This window comes from Natator depressus, chromosome 24 (genome assembly GCF_965152275.1).
Source record: "Natator depressus isolate rNatDep1 chromosome 24, rNatDep2.hap1, whole genome shotgun sequence".
Lineage (NCBI taxonomy): Eukaryota > Metazoa > Chordata > Testudines > Cheloniidae > Natator > Natator depressus.
Window position 1 is genome coordinate 8,725,218 of NC_134257.1, and position 18,335 is coordinate 8,743,552.

Sequence of the window (18,335 nt, forward strand, 5' to 3'; positions counted from 1 at the left end):
GGCCTGGTCTACACGGCAGCAGGAGGTTGACAGAAGGCAGTTTACATCAATCTAATGTCAGAGTACACACTACAGCCTCGCTCCCGCCGATGGAAGTGCCCTGTTACACCAACAGAATAACTCCACCTCCACGAGAGGCGTAGGGCTTATGTCAGTGTAGTTAAGGCGATGCAGTGTCCTGTAGACACGTATTACTTACATCTATTGGCTCTCATTCTCCTCAACTTCACAGCTCTGCTGGAGCCGTGAAATTGACAAGCCAGCTCCCCAGCAGGGCTGCTGCATGGTCTCCACTCCTGGCTCAGGCTCCCCCCTGGGCTTCTCAGCTCCCTGCTAGGAATGGGGCAGCCGACTGGACACTGGGCACGGACCCCCTGGGCTCTCTGCTCCCTATCAGGAGCACAGCAGCTGACGGGACTCAGCCCCCCCGCCACTGCCCCTCTAAAGTTGGTGGAAGTGCTCCTGGTGAGGATGTACACCACTGACGGAAAAAGGGCAGCGTGGACACGAATCACAGGGCAGTGATTACTACAGGGGCTGTAACTCTATAGGCCGACTTAACTTTATAGTGTAGACATGCCCTGAAGCATTGACTTTCTTCAGGTCTGTACAGCACCCAGCACCATGGGGCCTGCAAGGGGTTCCCCTGGGAAGGAAGCTGGGGAAGGAGGTGGGTCTGTGTGTACAGCAGTGCTGCGGCCCTCCTGTACCTCCAGCTTGGCGATCTTCTCCCTGAGCCTGGCCTCCGAGCCCTCCCAGTTCTCGGAGAAGTGCCTGTACTCCTTGACCTGCATCTCCAGGCCCAGGATCTTCCTCCTCAAGTCGTCATTCTCCTCCTGCGTCTCCCGCAGAGCGGACTCCATGGCCTTCCTCATCTGCTCTGTGGCCTCCTTCTCGCTCTCCACGGCCACCTTCACCTGCACGCCGGGCAAGAAAACATGCACAGGTGAGTCCAGGGCCAGACCCGGACACCATCCGCTGGCACGTTGGAAGCCGGCGCTCACAGGAGCTGGTCTCCAAAGGCCTCTGCCCAGCGGAGGGCAAACGGGCTCTCAGGTGTAGATCTTTGGACAGAGGGTGCCCGTTCCACTGTGGCCCCACGCACAGTGAGCAGGCGCCTCTGCAAGAGGTGGCACCTCTCGCTTGCTGGGTCAACGGGGTGGGAAATGGAGCCTCTGACGGAACTCCAAGGATATGGAGGCGGCAAGCAGCCAGACACGCCCAAGGGGCATTGTGGGCTCAGAGGTTTGCTGCTGTCACAGCGATAAAGGGCAGGTCTTGGGCAGGGTGCAGCAAAGCAAGCTGTGCAGAAGGTGCCCCAGATCTGTGTCCTGGGTACAGTCCTGTGCCCCACATCCCTGAGCTGCAATAGTCACTGCCCACCAGTTCCAGTTACCCAGGCTTGCAGCCTTCAGCATGCCTGGCTTGAGATCAGGCAGGGATAGGCATTCCCAGGGGTCCTCTGCTATAGGGGGTCCGAGCTGGGAGACCCGGGGCTCTTGCCTTGGCAGCTTCGTCGTAGTCCTTCCTGAGCTGCTGCAAGTTCTTCTGGAACTGCTGCTTTAGCTGTTCTACCTCCATGTCACGGCTGGCCACCTCTTCCTGGAGTGCCCCCTTCAGGGCAGCCAGCTCCCGCTCCCTCTGGTGGACCAGCTCGTCCTGGGCCTGCTTCTCTGAAGCCAGCTCCCTCAGCTCCTCTTGGGCTTGACGCAGCTTCTGCAGGAGGAGGAGGAGGACAGTTGCTGACAGGCTTTAAAGAGCATCGAATACATGCGCCAAGCTCTGGGAGTCCCGGCAGTGCTCATTAGGTAGCCGGAGGTCTAACAGAGAGGGAACTGGGCTCCCAGAGAGCCTGCTACCCTCAGCATAGCGGTGGTCCCCGTTAAGACCACTGCATTGTGGTAGCTAAGCCTGGGCAGGAAGTGGTTTTTCCTGTCCCCATTTGGGGGGGGGGGGGGGGGGGGAGGAGAGAGAGAGAGAAAAACTCTCTGTCAGAAGATTCCCAACCTGCTCTAGCCATAACCCCCTGGGCTCTGGGCAGCAGAGAGTAGTGGGGCAAGCTCTGACCACTTCCTTACCCTGCCCTCTATGCCAACAGCTACACCAGTGGTACAGTGGCCCCATGTGCCATGGGGATCTCAGGGAGCTCATTTTAAGGCACCTTTCTGCTACCAGAGTGGCCTGAAGAGGCCTTGGCATCCGTGAGAACCGGGCCCCAACCTTCAGGTAGTTCACACAGCTGCTCTTTGAGCCAAGAGCCACCTTCCTTCTGACCACGCTCTGCCCATCATACCTTCTTCAGGGCTTCTACTTGGCCAGCATCCACGGTGCTGTTCCTGACCTGGTCCACCTCCACCCGCATGGCCGAGAACCGCTCCCGCAGCTCCCGCAGCTCCTCCTCGAACTCCTCCCGCTCCTGTTTCACCTGCATGAGCCTGCATGTGGGAAGAGAAGTAGTGCCAGGTGGGCTCCCCATTGCCCCATGGAAGAACCATGGGGAGTCTGACCCTGTGGGAAGCTGGGCTGAGTGGGAAGAAAGCCTACGAAGGTCACCGGGAGGGGTGCACTGAGACTCAGGTGGCTGGCCGCATGTCCTGTGCACACCAGCCAAGCCTGAGCTACATGACCCCCTATCCTCCCTTGGGTAACGTTGTGACAGGATCAGAGAGAGGCACCGTGCAGCTCCTTGCTGGGCTCTGCATCAGCAATGCCAGTCCCTGTAAGCCTGTCCACCGACCGCATCACGGCTTCTGCCAGTGAGCCCAGGCCAAGAATCCTGCCTTGATTCTCCCTGGAATGACACCCTAGAGCCAGGTCGGGAGACATCCCCCAGTTATCTTTCCTGGATTTACAGGAAAGGCGTTTGAGGGGGAGGGATAGCTCAGTGGTTTGAGCACTGACTGCTAAACCCAGGGTTGTGAGTTCAATCCTTGAGGGGGCCATTTAGGGATCTGGGGCAAAAATGGGGGATTGGTCCTTCTTTGAGCAGGGGGTTGGACTAGATGATCTCGTGAGGTCCCTTCCAACCCTGATATTCTATGATTCTATGACTGGATAAGATGGAGCAGCCGAACTCTTTAGGGCCACTCTAGCCTGTGGGCAGATCGGCCCTAGCTAACCATGCCCAGTCACAGCTGCGATCCTGGGATGCACACGGCGCATCAGTGAGAGCTCACTCCTGCTTGGTGCTGCGCAGCTCCTCCTTGTTCTTCTGGAACATCTCCCTCCAGTGGCCGGTCTCCTCGTTGCTCTCCTCCAGCTCCTTCTGGAGCTTCCTCACTATCGAGTTGATTTTCTGCCTCTCGATCTCTAGACTGGCTTGGTCCTAGGAACAGGAACGAAGCTGTCAAGCATTTGCTGTTGGGTTGGGTGCATTTACTGCAAGTAGGCTGGGAAAGTTATGCCTTGGTAGAAACCTCTGCAAAACTTACACAGGGTTCCTTACAGCTTTCCGTGTACTTAGTGGAGGCTTCCAACGCACACCCAGCCTAGATCCTGTCCTTTGTTACATCAGGGTCATCTGCAGTAGCTTCTCTAAAATCTAGGGAGCTCCTCCAACTGGATACTAGTGTAACACACCAGAATTCAGCACCACGGAGAGACATATTCGAGCCATCACTTACGCAAGTGATTTGAGCACCCACACGTAGCGCTCGGTCAGCGGATTCAGAAGTTCTGTGCTGGGGGAGGAGGAGCACGAAGTAACGTGCCCCTTTTCTCTGGCGGTTCACAGTGCTTTGCACACGCCGACCAAGGCATCGGCTGAGCCGTTGCACCAGTTTAAGTTGAGCTGGGACCTCTTTTAAACCAGCTTTCATTAAATCAGTGCAGAAGGCTGCGTGGACGCTGATTTTGGTCAGCTGTGCGGAGCAGAAATAAATCAGGTTCTGACCAAAATGAGCATCCACTGAGATGTCTGAACCAGCTAGAAAGCAGTTTAAGAGAGATCACACCGTAAGTTAAAACTGGTGCAACTTTCTGGTATAGCCCAGAGCCTCCCCGTCACTGAGCAGGGACATGCAGCGCCCATGGCCACACCACCCCTCGAGGATACTTTAGGACAGGAAGCAAAGGTCGTAGCCAACTGAAAAGCTAGGGGGGAGGGCATTTAAGGGAAGCGGGCCACAGCTATAATTTTCTATGTCTTCTAAATCCAGTCCGTAAAATGAGCAAGCCTTAATCTCCTAGCAGACGCCAGCAGTTCCCCCAGCGTGTTCGCTTTACGCTTCCATTTCACGCGTCTGTGGCTTTACCTGAGACACGTCCTCCATGTTTCGCCTCAGCTGGTCCATGTCGTGCTGGTACTGCTGTGTCACCCGGTCCAGCTCCTTGTCGTGATTCGCCACCTCCTCCTTCAGGGCTCCTTTCAGCGCCGTCAGCTCCCGCTCCCGCAGGCGCAGATGTTCTTCTTGCTTCTGTTTGGCGTTGAGGACCTCCTCCAACTCCTCTCTGGTTTCCAGAAGCTCCTGAGGGGAGGGGAGGGACAGAGATGCTTTCCCCACCTGGAGCTATGCTATACACCTCTAGCAGTGCTGTAGAGAGGCAGTCTTGGCTAGTGGATAGCACACTGGACTGGGACTCTGGCAATCTGGGTTCCATTCCCAGCTCTGCCCCCAGCCTGCAGGGTGACCTTGGGCAAGTTACTGTGCCTCAGTTTCCCCATCTGTTCAGTGGGGATAATGAGACTGACCTCCTATATCCAGTGCGGAGGGCGCTAGGGATTATTGGTGGAATGCTGATTCAGGGAGAGGCCCTGCTCCCCCAGTGCTGTAATTCAGCACAGCACCATCGGCTTCAACGGCCGCATCTATTTACCCCTGCTGAGAAACAGGCCCACAGCGCAGCCAGGATCCAAGATGCATGATGAGGTGGGGAGAGTCACGTACCTTCATGAGCTCGTCTCGGTCTGCAGAGTCCACCGAGGTTTTCCGCAGCCTGTCCAGCTCCTCGTGCATCCCCATTAGTTGCTCTTCTGCGTCTCCCAGTTTGTCCTCTGCCTGCTCTCTGGCAGCTTTCACTTCCGTCAGCCTAGAGGAGACCGGGCGAGACTGTTTAGAGCCAGCCAGGGAGGAGCCTGGTCTCCGCACAGTACAGCCACAGCCCCACATACAATTCTGGCCCAGACACCAGGGGTCCTAGTGGGTAGGGCTCTGGGCTGGGAGTCAGGAGACCTGAGTTCAATTCCCAGCCTTGGCCACAGACTTCCTGTGGGACCTTGGGCAAGTCATTCCATCTACCCTGTGCCTCAGTTCTCCAGCTGTACAATGGGGATAATACCTCAAGCAGGGGCTGAGAGGACAAAGCCATTAATGGCCTTGAGGCAGTTAGGATCAGCTAGATAAGGCAAGTCACTTCTTCCTCAGTTTCTCCATCTATAAAACAGGGATGCCCACAACCTAACTCAGCAGGTGGGAAGGGCTTGTTAATGATGGAGAGCACGGTATCCATAGCGAGGAGCGTTAGCGCTCTGCCAGGACCTGCGTAGCCCACCCCAGACACAAGAAGTGGCTCCTACTCTTGCAAGCGGCTTTTCAGTTCCTGCATCGTCTTCTCCAAGTCTTCCTTGAGGAGCCTGCACTCGTCCTGCGCCTCCGCCAGCCGGCTCTCCAGGTTCCGAGCAGCACTGCTCCTGGCATGCTCCCTGGCCTGCTCCGCTTTCTGGCGGAGCTGGGAGAGGGGAGAATAGAGCATTAGCGGCCACAGAAGAGGGAGAGGCTAGGATTTAACGGGATGCTGCCACCAGCTAACTTCAGAGAATGTTTCTCGTGGCATCCCACAAACGGATCCTCAGCTGGCATAAGTCAGTCCTCTGACTTCACCGGAACTGGGCCAGCTGAAGATCTGGTTCTAAGGGGATTAGGCACCTCACTCCTAATTTGCGGGGAGGGAAGGAGGTAAAAAGGGGATGAGTTTGTGCAGGGAACTGGTTAGGGGTAGGCAGAGATAGAACCCACCCCACAACCCGCAGGCAGCCCTACAGCTGATATTCCAGTCCAAGAGTAAAGGGTACACAGTACTTACAGCCACTGGACCAATGTAATTACAGAGTCACTAGCCAAGTCTCCCCCCAAACCTCCCCACTCCATGCTGGGGTGTATGGTGACAGCACAGAGTTCACCCTCCCCTCCCCACCCAAAGCAGTGGAAGGGTGGCAGCTCCATAGGGCCGGCAGCCTTCCACCACCCTCCTGGCAATGCAGGAGTTGACTGTCCAGTGCATCTAACCGACCAGGTACTGGTGTCACCTTTGTCTCTTCATCTAGTTTCTCCTGCAGCTCCTCCACCTTCCTCTTCAGCTCACTGTTCTGGGAAATGGATGCTCTCGCGTCCTCAGGAGGCACCACCTGTTAAACAAAGAGGGGGCTCTGTCTAACACAAGCACCCTGGAGATGCTGCCTGAAGTCAATTACTGGAGAGGAAGGACAGTCTTGTGGTTAAGACACTGACTGAGATGGCACTCTGGAGCCCTGGGTTCAAGTCCCAGCTCCACCGGAATTCCTCTGTGACCCTTGGCAAATCACTTGGCCTCCCTGTGCCTCAGGTCCCCACCTGTACAATGGGGACAACAGCCTAGCTCCACCTTCTGGGTCTTGGGAGGATGAATTGATTGACGAACGTGTGGTGCTCTGATATTGTGGTGATGGGGGCCAGGTAAGTACCCAAAACAGGCCTGTAAAACGGGGGTGGGGATCTTCCTTTCTCTTTCCTATGTAGATGACAAGCACTTCACTTCAAGGACGACGTGTCTGTACAGCACCTAGCAAAACGGGGTCTTGATCTCAGTCTCCTCCGATGGTGGTAATACTGATAAAGGGAACTTTTAGTTATATCTAGGTACTTTTACAGCCCTCCATCATGACAGACTTTGGGCACCTCACAGTCTTAGTGTATTGATCCTCACAAACCCCGCTGTGAGACAGGGCAGAGCTAGTATCCTCAGGGTGCATACGGGGAAACTGAGGCACAGAGAGGCACAAGGATTTGCCCAAGGTCACACCCGCAGCCTGTGGTGGGGCCAGGACTAGGACCCAGATCTCCTGAGTGCCAATCCAGTGGTCTCCGGTTTTCCCCCCTCAGTGCTCAAGTAATTCAGGCCACCAATTTTAAACTTCCTTTAAGTTAAGAGTTAAAAATGACAGTATCGTTCTCAGCAGCAGTTTTTTTTTTTTTTTTTAAACCTGACACGAGCAAGGAGCCCTCTGATGCCAACATCGAAAGATATCGATCCACATCCTACCAGAGGTATGTTGGGCCTCAAGCCTGAGGCTCTGAAATGCCAGGTTTAATCAAGACCGCAGCCATTTCAGGCAAGCTCCGAGCACAGCAGAAAGCAGCCAGCACCAAATGAGCTGTGAGAATGGTGGAGTTGGCAAAATGGGCTCAGATCCCTTTTAACATGGAATATGAAACGGGAACTGTGCTCCCTGTTAAGTTAACATTTCCAGCAGCATCAGAGCAGATGCCTGAAAGGAAGCCATGTTGCTTTCATACACAGATAATTCTCAGAATGAAAGAGTAATTTCTGTCTGCTTCCCTGGAGAAGATGACAAACAAAACAAAAAACCAAGTCCAGGGCCACAGCAGCGTCTACAGGAAAAACTGATCTCTTCCAGCGAATGGGATAATGTAAACAACACACACACCCCAGAATCCCAGCCCCAAAACTTTCATTCTTGCTTCAAAGTGCTCAAGGTTGCAGTTCAGAAAGGATAAAAATATTGAGCCCTAGAGAGCAAAGCATTTGTCAGATCACTGACTTGTCAAGCCTGGAATCCAACCCCCAGCTGGGGCCAACTGTCGATGGCTTAACGAAAGGTGAAAAGCCCACAATGCATCTGACCACGCTGTGTATTGGGGGGTTCCCGTGAGGGGTGGAGGGGGAGCGAGCTCAGCCCCTTGGTGCGGGTCAGGAGAAGAGGGTAGTGTCTACACTGCAGCTGTAAGTTTCCAGCTCGGGACAGCATGCCTGGGCTAGCTTTGACTGAGTTAGTGCACTAAAAATGGCAGCGTTGCCACAGCAACGCAAGCTGCCCGGAGAACAATCCCATGTGAAACAACAGCTAAGTAGGAGGATTGTTAGCCTCTCCCGCGGCCCACACCACCCTGGCATGCTGCTATTTTTATTGCACTAACTTGATCGGAGCTAGCAGGTGTATGTCTCTCTGACCAGGGAATTACACTTCCAGCTGCAGTGCAGATGTACACTAAGAGACGGCAGTCATCCTGGCCGATCAGTACCACCCTGGTTTGATAATACGGGAGTGAAAAATTTACCCTTATGCTGAGAGCTGGGTGCCCCATAAGTCTCATCGGGCTTTTGCACTGGACTCTGTCCAGGGGTGAATGTCATTCTTTGCAAAATAAGGGGAGACTGGTATGGAGACTTACAGCGAGCGCTTGGATCTTCTCAAACATCAGGTTGGTTTTTCTCTTCAGTGAGCTTTCACTTTCTTTGCTCCTGAAAAAGAAATAAGCAAATACCAACAAAGAAAATCATTCAGGTTAAAAGGGACACAGCCACAAGAGTCGGGGGGAGGAAAAGCAGAGCAGCGTTTAAGGCACTCGCCTATGACTCTGGAGACTTAGGTTTGAATCTCTGCTCTGCCACAGGACCTATGTGATTGTGGGCAAGTCACTTAACCCCTCCATGCCTCAGTTTCCCCATCTGAACAAGGGAGATAATTGCTCTTCACTGCCTCATATGGGTGTTGATAGGATGAAATACATTAAAGGTTGTGAAGTGCTCAGATACTTGGCCCCTGTTACCAAAGTATTTAAGAGACATACACACTTCTGTCCAGATTTTTTAACTTAATGTTGTTGCCGGTAACACTTATGATGAGCACCTCTGGGGCAAGTTAGAGGAAAGTTTGATTCACCGCTCCCCACAGTTTATGAGGCCCATAATATATGAATTGAAGGTAAAGGGGTAAGTCCCTCTTTACAAGAAGCCATGGGAGTGAACATCTGAAAGTGAGTGTTTCATTCAAGTATCCACAAGGCAGGGAAGGGGAAGGAGAGAGGTCATCTTTAAACCCTCACTTTCCCATAGAGAATCCTTTTAGTGATTAAGTTCAGCAGATCAGCTGCCTCATTTGCCCTGTACTCCCACCCACGTGGGGACTTCCCAGAGAACAGACACTATCCACCTCCACAGGATTATTTAAAACAGAAGGCGACGCCACTAGGAATTAATTCCCTTTGTCGGCTCCAAGGTTGCCATGTGCACAATTTGCACCTTTCTAGAGTTGCTACCGTTTAGCCAAGAGGCTTACAGTTGTTAGTGTGTGGGCTAAGCTGTAGTTCAAGGGTTCTTAAGCGTACACTCCCGCAAGATGCCCAGGGCACTAGGCTCCTATCCCAGGGCTGGATTTAAAGGAACAGAGTTTTGTTTTATTTAAAGGACCAATTTTCCTACACATCTGGGGCCAGATTTTCTAGACTCAGATTGCAAGGCCAGAAGGGCCCATTGTGATCAGCTAGTCTGAGCTCCTGTGTAACAGATTTGGTAGCTAGGCTCCTGTTTAGGATAGATTTGCCTAGCGAGAGCTATGGGGCAGAGTTCATTTGAGAAACACCACCCCCTTGAGAGAAATGTGGGGCCCTGATGCATCACGTTTGCTGGGGCCCCACCTCCTCCCATTTCACTTTATTTATACAGATGTTTGGGGGGGCCCTGAGCTCAGGGCCCCAGTACAATTGTTCCCCCTTTTTTCCCCCCGCCTCTGGTCAGCCCTGATCCCACCCCCAAGATGATGCAGCACGTCTTTGTATTGTTTCAGAAACCTTTTTCACTAAAGTGAGTTTATGCAGCATTGTTGGAGTCGTATTGGTCCCAGGATATGAGAGAAACAAGGGGGCGGGAGGGAATATCTTTTATTGGACCAACTTCTGTGAGAGAGCTGTAAGCATGAAAGCGTGTGCCTCTCACCAACAGAAGTTGGTCCAATAAAAGATATTCCCTCCCTCACCTTGTCACCCATAGTTTATGGCAGTGAAGCACTCAATGCCTCCAGTCCCCCATGCTCCAACGGAGCCAGCTGCACATCAGACGCTGATATCCTGTCTAACACTGGACCCACAAGTGCTCGGCCCAACACTTACCCATCCTTCAGAATACTGTAAATCAGTTCCTTGGTGTACTCGCTGCTCCCAGGTGGAGAGACTTCCTGCTGGTCTTTCAGAAGGTCTGGAGTGGACTTAAGCTGCTAACGAGACAGGACAAGCATCACCAGATGCTCATTGCACAGCAGTAGGACCTGCCAGACGGGATCAGACCAACGGGCCCATCTAGCCTGGTATCCCGTCTGATGGCAGCCAGCACCAGCTGATTCAGAGCAATGCGCAAGCCAACCCCCCCACTCCCTTTATGGAATAACCTACCCACAAAGTAAGTTTCTTCTTAAGCCCAGGCAATGAGTGCTTGGTTTATACCCTGAAGCAGGAAGATCTGCATCCACCTATGATGTTGTCACTCTGCTCCCTATATTAGGAGAGGACAACAGCAGCAGTTTTGCAAGCAAACGTGGCTGGGATCTGATATAACTAGGTGTAGGTGGCAGCCCTTAAGGGCCTAGTGAATTTCCAAGTCAAATGCACCTCGGGACCTACGCTCCCAGCATTGAACTCTAGTGCATAAAGCACTTGGAAATAGGCCAGCTGGGAACAGCATTCCTTAAGGAGGAGGAGCAGCAGCTTCCTCACTGGGGTAGGACGAGCCCGAAGATGGAGCATGCCGATTTCAGGTTGAATAACCACACTGCTGCAGTCACCACCAGCGTCTGGCATCGCAGGGCATGTCTACACTGCGACTGCAGCGCAAAGCTAGTGGGAACCGCAGCAGCAAAGTCTCAGCAGGACGAGCGGGTACCTGACTCTGTCCCCAGGGTGCCAGGCGAAGTTGGCCTGTGCAGCAGTTACTGCCATCACACCTCCCGACTGCAGTGCAGGCATATCCTGAGATCAGGGACCAATGGCATCACCCAGGCAGTGAACTTGAGGCCCAGAGAGCTAATTAAAGCTCCATCCTGAGCATTGACGGCATGTGGTTTGCTGGGCTGTCAAGAAGTCAAGCACATCGCTACTCCCATTGGCTACTTCTGTGCTTAGAGTGAAATAGGTGCTGAAGCACGGCCAGCGTGCCGAGCAGGACTGAGCGCCAAACGAAGAGTTACCTGCACTTCTGATTGCACTTGACTTTGCTGCTGCTCAACCACAGGCTCCTCCAAGCTTTTATGGGTCCAGTCTCGCATCAGCTGGACCTTGACTGAGTTTTCCTTCAGATCTTCCGGGAGTGCTCGGTTCAGGCTGCCGGTGCGAGAGGCATTGGCCGCACCAGGCGGTTTGGCAGCCAGGCCCTTCGGCCCTTCCGTGAGGCGATCCTGGAGCTGGGCGGAGCTCAGCTCTCTGGAATCAGCCGTGTCATAGTAGGACACCCTGCCTTCGAGACTCTGCGACCGCTTCCTCTCCTCCAGGGAGATCCAGCTTCTCCTGGAAGCTCGGCCCCTCTGCTGAACCTTCCCGTCGAACTTCGTGATCAGGGAATCCACCGAGGACAGGGGCTTCGTGTCAATGTCACTTTGGTCAGCTGGCTGCCGAGGACCGGAGGACTCTGGGTCTGGTGATCGCTGCTTGCCTACAAACCTTCGTCCAGAAGCTGCATGGGATTCCCGGCTGGGGCCAGTCCTTTTCCTGCCTGCAATGTCCAGCGTGCTGCTGCTCTTGGTACTGGCTGGAGACTGGGATCGATAGTTGCCCCTGGTCTGCATGCTGAGGGGGCTTGGGCCATAGGCCTCCTCTGAACTGGGGCTTAAGAGAGAGCTGTGAGATTGAGTCCTCCTCAGCTCCTCCCCAAAAGGCCTCTGGGGTGGCAGCTGTTTGGAGCCGCCCTGAGGGGACGAGGAGCCATCCTGGCGGTAGGAATGAGCTGCCTCAGCGCTGACAGGCCTCGTCTCCCTCGGGTAGCGCTGGGAGCTCAGCTCCTCGTCAGAGGTGCTGTACTGGGAATGTCTGGCCATGTACCGACTTTCCGGCAAGTCAGAATCAGAACTGATGGAGCCCGGGCCTTCCCTGAGAGAGTTAGGGGGCAGCTGCTCAGGCCACTGGCTGCGAGCGGGGTTCCCGTATTTACTCTCGCTTTTGATCTGCACCCCGAAGGAGTCCTCTCCTTTCGCCCCACTGTTCAGGACCACAAAGGGCTGCCCATCAATGCCCTGGACCCTCACCGCGACCCCGTAGGAGCCTGGCTTGGAATGCTTGGGCCTGATGTTTTGGGGCTTCTTCATTTCCTTCAGGTCATCTATGAATCGGATCTGAACCCCGTAGTCCATGGGGTTTGGCTTCTCGCCCATAGCTCCATTCACATGCTGCTCCATCCCCGGGGGTTAAAAGCACTCCAGCCTCCTGCAAGGGAAAGAGGAGAACACTCTTATGCCACTGGCACAGCTGGGTTTAAGTAGGGAGCCAGGAGCAGCTGCTGGCAAGGCTGCGCTTGAGGAAACTGGGCGTATAGATTCCAAGGCCAAAAGGGACCATTGTGATCATCCAGTCAGCCCTCCTGGATCACAGAGGCCAGATCTTTTAGAGGAATATCCAATCTGGATTTAAAAATTGCCCATGATGAAGAGTCCACCATGACCCTTAGTAAATTATTCCAGTGGTTACTCTCACTGTTAAAAACCACACACACACCTTATTTCCTGGCTGAATTTGTCTAGCTTCAGCTTCCAGCTATTGCCTCATGTTCGACCTTTCTCTGCTAGATTGAAGAGCCCACTATTAAATGTTTGTTCCCCATGAAGGTACTTGTAGGCTGTGATGGGGCACCTGCCCCACACTGGGCTTTAAGGGGTTAATAGAGCCCATGGGAGGCTGTGCAGAAGGCAGCCAAACAGAGAAGGGCTGAGGGGAGCAGCCAAGCAGGCCCATATAAAAAGGAAGCTGCAGGGCAGAGGCGGGGAGTTCTCTGCTGGGACTCCAGGGAGGAAGGATGGTGTCTCTGGAGGGCTGAGACAACTGCCAGCACCATGGACAGAGCAGTGCTGCTAGCAGGGACCAGGGGAAGTGAGAGACAGCTCCTGGCTGGCTGCGGCCCTGAGGCAAGGGCAAAGAGGATGCTGGCGCCACGAGGAAGTAGCCAAACAATTCGCTGCAGTAGCCACTAAGGGAAGTGGCTGAACAGCGGACTGCAGGTCCCCCGGAAGGGGGGAGCACAGCGTGTGGCAAAGCTGAGGTCTGTGTTGCTGAAGAGGACGCTGCGGTCCTTGGAGAGATGTGGGTCCTAGAGCAGGAGTGATGGTGGCAAGACATCACCTGAAGAGGTCACTGAGCTAATTCCCAAGACAGCCAGCTAATTCCCAAGACAGCCAGCAGGAGGCACCACAGTGGTGAGCGAACCCCATTACATAGGCTAATCAAGTCCACCCCTAAACTTCCTCTTTGTTAAGCTAAAGAGCTCAACCACTACAAAGGCATGTGATTAACTTCGTGAAAGCAGAGCATAACCCACCAGAGTAGGCAGGCACTCTCTCTCTCAATGCTATTCAAATGTGGAATGCTTTGTCGATAGAGTTTATTTACACTGGAGATAAGGAGCAGTGTTCAAGAGATTAAAGTTCAGCACTCCTAATATGTGTCTCCTTTTATTACTGAAAAACACGTACAAGCAGAAGGCGCACTGGGCAGGACCCTTTAAAAGCAGGACCAGAAATGCAAGGTGCTCAAAGCAGAGAGCGATCCAATGCCAGATCAGGGCCTAAGCAAAGCTGTGAAGGAAGCAGAGCTTCACAAATCGCTCTTCAACCACACTGACGCCCTTCTAGGATCAGGGCCTACGTGACTTGCCCAAGGACGCAGCAAGTCAGCAACAGAGCCATGAATAGAACCCAGGAGTCCCAACTCCCATTCCCTCTCTATCCAACAGAGGCCCCTTAAATAAACACACGCTTCTCAAGTGCAAGATTTTGTTGTTTCCAATATCGGGGGGGGGGGGGGCGTATTTTACTGCAGAACCTTAGACAACACTGAAAATTCCTTTTTACTTGTCACACGAGCAATGCATCTCATGCAAGGATTAGCCATGCTGGAGATTAATAGCTTTCTGAAGTTTGTAAGCAGCATTTTTCTTTCAAAAATCTCCCCCACTCCCCAAAAGCAGACAAACACGCAATTGTTAAAATCTTATGAGACACTAAACCAAAAAAGCATACGACAGGCAAGAAGCCTCAGCCTCAAGCCTGAACCGAGCTGCATTTTTAGGGCAGAGCAGTTTCACACACAACGAAAGACTGTTATCCTGACACTGAGTTCATGCCATCTTTCTGGTCACCAGCATTCCAGATGCAACCCATCCTGTTCTCCTTCTATGATCAAAATCCCGATCAGCCACACCACTCAAGTGACTACAGTCTTGGGTTCCTGTTAAAAAACATGCAGCGTCAGCAAATACACCCTGCACATGCTCACTTGGGAAAGCAGAGGAGAAAAGCAGGATACGATCTTAGAGAAATCGTGTGTGTGTGTTGCAAACTCTGAAGACCAGACTACCCACCTCTTCTGGCTTGCTTGCCTAAGAAGCACTAGCAGAGTGCTGCATACCCGCTGCAATTGAAGGTTAGCACCTCTGTTGGGTCCGAAAGCAGATGCCCGACATCCACAAGAGACCTGAATAAGAACACCACTGCACCCGGTCACCGGCATCCGATCTAAGCTAGCATCCCCAGCACTTCGGTAGCCGTAAGACTCCCACTTGGTGGGAACAGATATTAGCAGTGACATATTGAGCACAAAAATGATGTAACACTCATCAGTCCCAGGGGCAGCCTGCATGGAGAGAGTCTTTTGCTCCCCATTGGATGCAGTGAGCCTCACTGCATCAGTTCCCTTTGCAATATGTTAGATGATCAATTACCATAAGCTACATGGACTGCTTCACCGTAGGCACGGGCAGGCGGCCGGCAGCACGTAATGGGAATGACAGCCTGCCTGAATTCCCTCCAGCATGTAACTGACCGGCAGTCAGGGCATCTGTAGGCATGTTTGATTTGCCTCCGCTCCAGCTGTCTGACAGCCAAGCAGGTTACCTGTTTGAGCTCCCAGGGCTCCTTCTATCCTTGATCTGCAGAGCAGCTTGGAGACTGCCCTTCCAGCTGGACGAAAAGCGTGATTCTGCTCTAGCGTACCTCGATACCAAGTTGTTGCCCCAATTGAAGGGGGAGGGGAGATATAGGCGCCTACCTCACTGCCTTTGAGAAGTCTTGCAGTTTGACCCTGGCTGATGCTGTGGACCGGCCCCGCTGTTTCACCCGGTATTCGTCCCAGAGCCATAGAGGCGTACAGCCAGATGGACAGAGTTGATACTGGGGACTGTGAACAGTTCACAAAAGCTTACGTTTGAATTGACACCTGAGGCTTATAGGAAAAGGCTTCGGGGTGTGTGAGAGACCCCAGGTGTGACCCTATATGGAAGCCACCACTCTGATGGGAGAATCTGTCCATGTCCTCAAGAAGCAGTAGCTAAGTCGACAGAAGAATTCTTCTGTTGACCTAGCGCCATCTACGCAGGGACTTAGGTCAGCATAGCTAGATTTTTCACACCCCTGAGTGACACAGCTGAGTTGATGTAAATTTTCTAGCCTAGTGTCAACCAGCCCTAAGTCATCAGAGTGACCAGTGATTTCAGGCAGGTGCTCTGTACTTTAACAATCTGGGCCCCTTTAAGATGTTTCCAATTGGGATCCTCACCTGCCCCCCCAAAACCTCCCCAAAAATTGTTAAAAGCAACCAAGACAAGCTGTATTAGCTGTTGGGGTGGAACATAGGGAGTGTGGGAGGGGGAATCTCAGGCAGTGAGGCCCTAAAGCCACCTTACCCCTCTGTATACAGGTTTTCACAGGATCACTTCACAAGCAGTGTCGCTTATACATTTCGTACAAGGGTAGAGAGATTGCACGAGTCTGGAAGACACCGTAGTCATCAGGATGTGCCCCAGACACGGACAAGCAAGCACATACACAGAGGGTGCAAGCAATGGGGATATCTCATACAAATATGTGTTTTGGGAGGCAGTGTAGCCTCATGGAAGAGCATTGGAACAGGACTGCTGAGACCTGGGTTGTACCCCTAGCTCGGCCCCGGAACTTCTGGGTGACCTTCGACAAGTCATGTCCCCGTTCTGTGCCTCAGTTTCCCCAATCTGTAAAATACGGGTACGGACACTGGCCTCCTGTAAAGCGCTTGAAAGCTAGGGATGAAGAGAGCTGGGGATTATTAGAGTTATGAGAAAAGCAAAATGCTCAAACACTGCTCCTTTTCATCTAGCGCTGTTCACATCTTTGTCTTTCAGTACCACCCAGGTCACATCAGGCCCCACTGTGCTGGATCCAAGTGCTTTATGAAGATGGGCACTATTTCTTGTACCTCTCGTCACTTATTGTACAAGTGGAGAAGCCAACACAGGGGGACAGATTCTTCCCCTCTGAGGTGTGAGCAGTTCCCAGTGAGGTCGCCTGTAGCTGTGGCCATACACTGAAGAGGCAAACTTTGCTTCACGTGAGGTGACACAGCAAGTCGGGGACAGAACCCAGGAGTCCCTGCACTAACCACTACACCATGGTTCCCAGTCCACATCTGGACTGGAAGTGGAGGGTAGTATCCCTTTAAATAGTTTGAGAGCCCTCCGGTAGTGCTCACTGTGTGCTATATTTAAGAAGCTGCAGGAAGCCAGTCCGAGCAGGAGCATACGAGTAGCTAGGTCAGGCATATTTGTGTATATTCAGTAAGCACAATTATTAGTCATACCCATATGTGTTCTTCAGCTTCTAACAGAACACAATGGGCACCAATAGTACGTTCACAGCTATTTTAAAAGGACACACACTACAGGAGCCCAGCAGTCCCAATTCACAGCCTCCACAATCTAATGGTTAGGAATGGACTCTTTCCCGAAGGCTTTTTGTTTGTATGGGTGTGGGTGAAGACTTGCAGAAATCTTTCTGCCAATTACAGTACCAGTCTCAGTGTTTGGTTCATCCTCTTAGTGGAAATTCAGAATTAAGGTTTACAACCCACCCTTAAATTGGTCCATATCATGCCGGGGGAGGGGCCAGGAGAGAGGAGACAGGAAATAATCCCCAGTCTATATGCTCATAAATGTGGTAACTCCATAGTTATACCTGTTTCACAAGGACTGCTAAATCTAGCCTGAGGTCTTCAGCATGACACGTACCAGACATTGACCATCACTAGACAACTCGCCCTCTGCAACATACAGAGAGTGTCAAGATACCGGATCCCCCTACACTCCGTGTCCTGAGCTTGTTATCCACACAGTATGTAGGAGCATTGAAATAACGAGATTGATTTTATCCAGGGGAGTTTATCCCTAGCATCTGTAAATATATCCAGATCACAAGCAGATAGCAAATACCCTTAATCAATCCTATTATTTTCATATTTCCAGGCTAGACGATGCAGAGCATCAAAAAGATGCAGCAGTATCTTACCAGTTGGTCTTAGATCTTCCTCTCTGAATGCATGGGAGGAAAGACCCTGTAAAGCAGAGGGATACTAAACACCTAGTGAGAGACACCTCTGTGATGGGATGGTGCAGGGGGACAGCCCGTATCAAGGATTCGGAACAGCTGTTTCAAGACTCTCCAACCATCTAGTGACTAGAAGAAGGAACAAGATCTGGCAAAAGCAGCTGATATAAGAGAGGAGCAACAGGAGCCCGGCTGATCACAGCAAGTAGGAAGCGGTGGGTGGCTTTTGTAACAGGAAAAGAACAGATGCTGCAGCACATCAAGGCGGAATGGACACAGTGCAGTCAGGTCGGAGATAGCCCTGCTTGTAGGTGCCAACCCTAGCCTCAAGATTCAGCCAGACGGAGCATGATGTGCCACTGCACGAAGGAAAGAGCAACCGGTACAGGAGGCATCAGCTGTGCTGACCTATAACAGCCTCTATAAAAAGTACACATGGTAAGTCTGACAGAGGCAGGGGGAGAAGAGAGAATGAATAATGTAAGAGACACTACCCAGGAAGCAGAAAGGCAATAAAGTTGGAGGATACCAGATTCCAGGAACTAGTGCCCGGGGGAAGCAGAGGTAACATCACTATTACAGTGTGCAAAAAAACCACTAATCAAGCAAAACACATGGCTGGAATGTTAACACTGCCTCCAGCTCACAACCCCAGAACTCCCTAGCTTGCACCTTGTAACTCCCGTATGTTTCTTGCATACAACCACGTTTAGTCAGAGGCAGGGACTAGAGACTTATATAGGTTGTAAGCTTTTGGGGGCAGGGGCTTTCGTTATACAGCGCCTAGCACAGTGGG

At 52.5% G+C, this 18,335-nt stretch overlaps 1 protein-coding gene across 2 annotated transcripts in view; it reads right to left on the minus strand.

Annotated features, from left to right (window-relative positions):
- The window catches only part of CGN (cingulin), a 61,473-nt gene that overhangs the window by 29,466 nt on the left and 13,672 nt on the right, over nt 1-18,335 (minus strand). Inside the window, exons 2-12 of one of the 2 annotated variants that reach the window (XM_074938438.1) lie at nt 11,174-12,401; nt 10,104-10,204; nt 8,388-8,457; nt 6,245-6,343; nt 5,516-5,667; nt 4,887-5,028; nt 4,254-4,466; nt 3,177-3,325; nt 2,294-2,435; nt 1,504-1,716; nt 711-917 (exon numbers count right to left, since the gene is read on the minus strand). In XM_074938438.1, coding sequence (XP_074794539.1) covers nt 711-917; nt 1,504-1,716; nt 2,294-2,435; nt 3,177-3,325; nt 4,254-4,466; nt 4,887-5,028; nt 5,516-5,667; nt 6,245-6,343; nt 8,388-8,457; nt 10,104-10,204; nt 11,174-12,373 — 2,688 coding nt within the window. In that variant the 5' untranslated portion in view covers nt 12,374-12,401. Of the gene's footprint in view, nt 1-710; nt 918-1,503; nt 1,717-2,293; nt 2,436-3,176; nt 3,326-4,253; nt 4,467-4,886; nt 5,029-5,515; nt 5,668-6,244; nt 6,344-8,387; nt 8,458-10,103; nt 10,208-11,173; nt 12,402-18,335 lie in introns of both variants that reach the window. The other variant, XM_074938437.1, reaches the window with a different exon arrangement.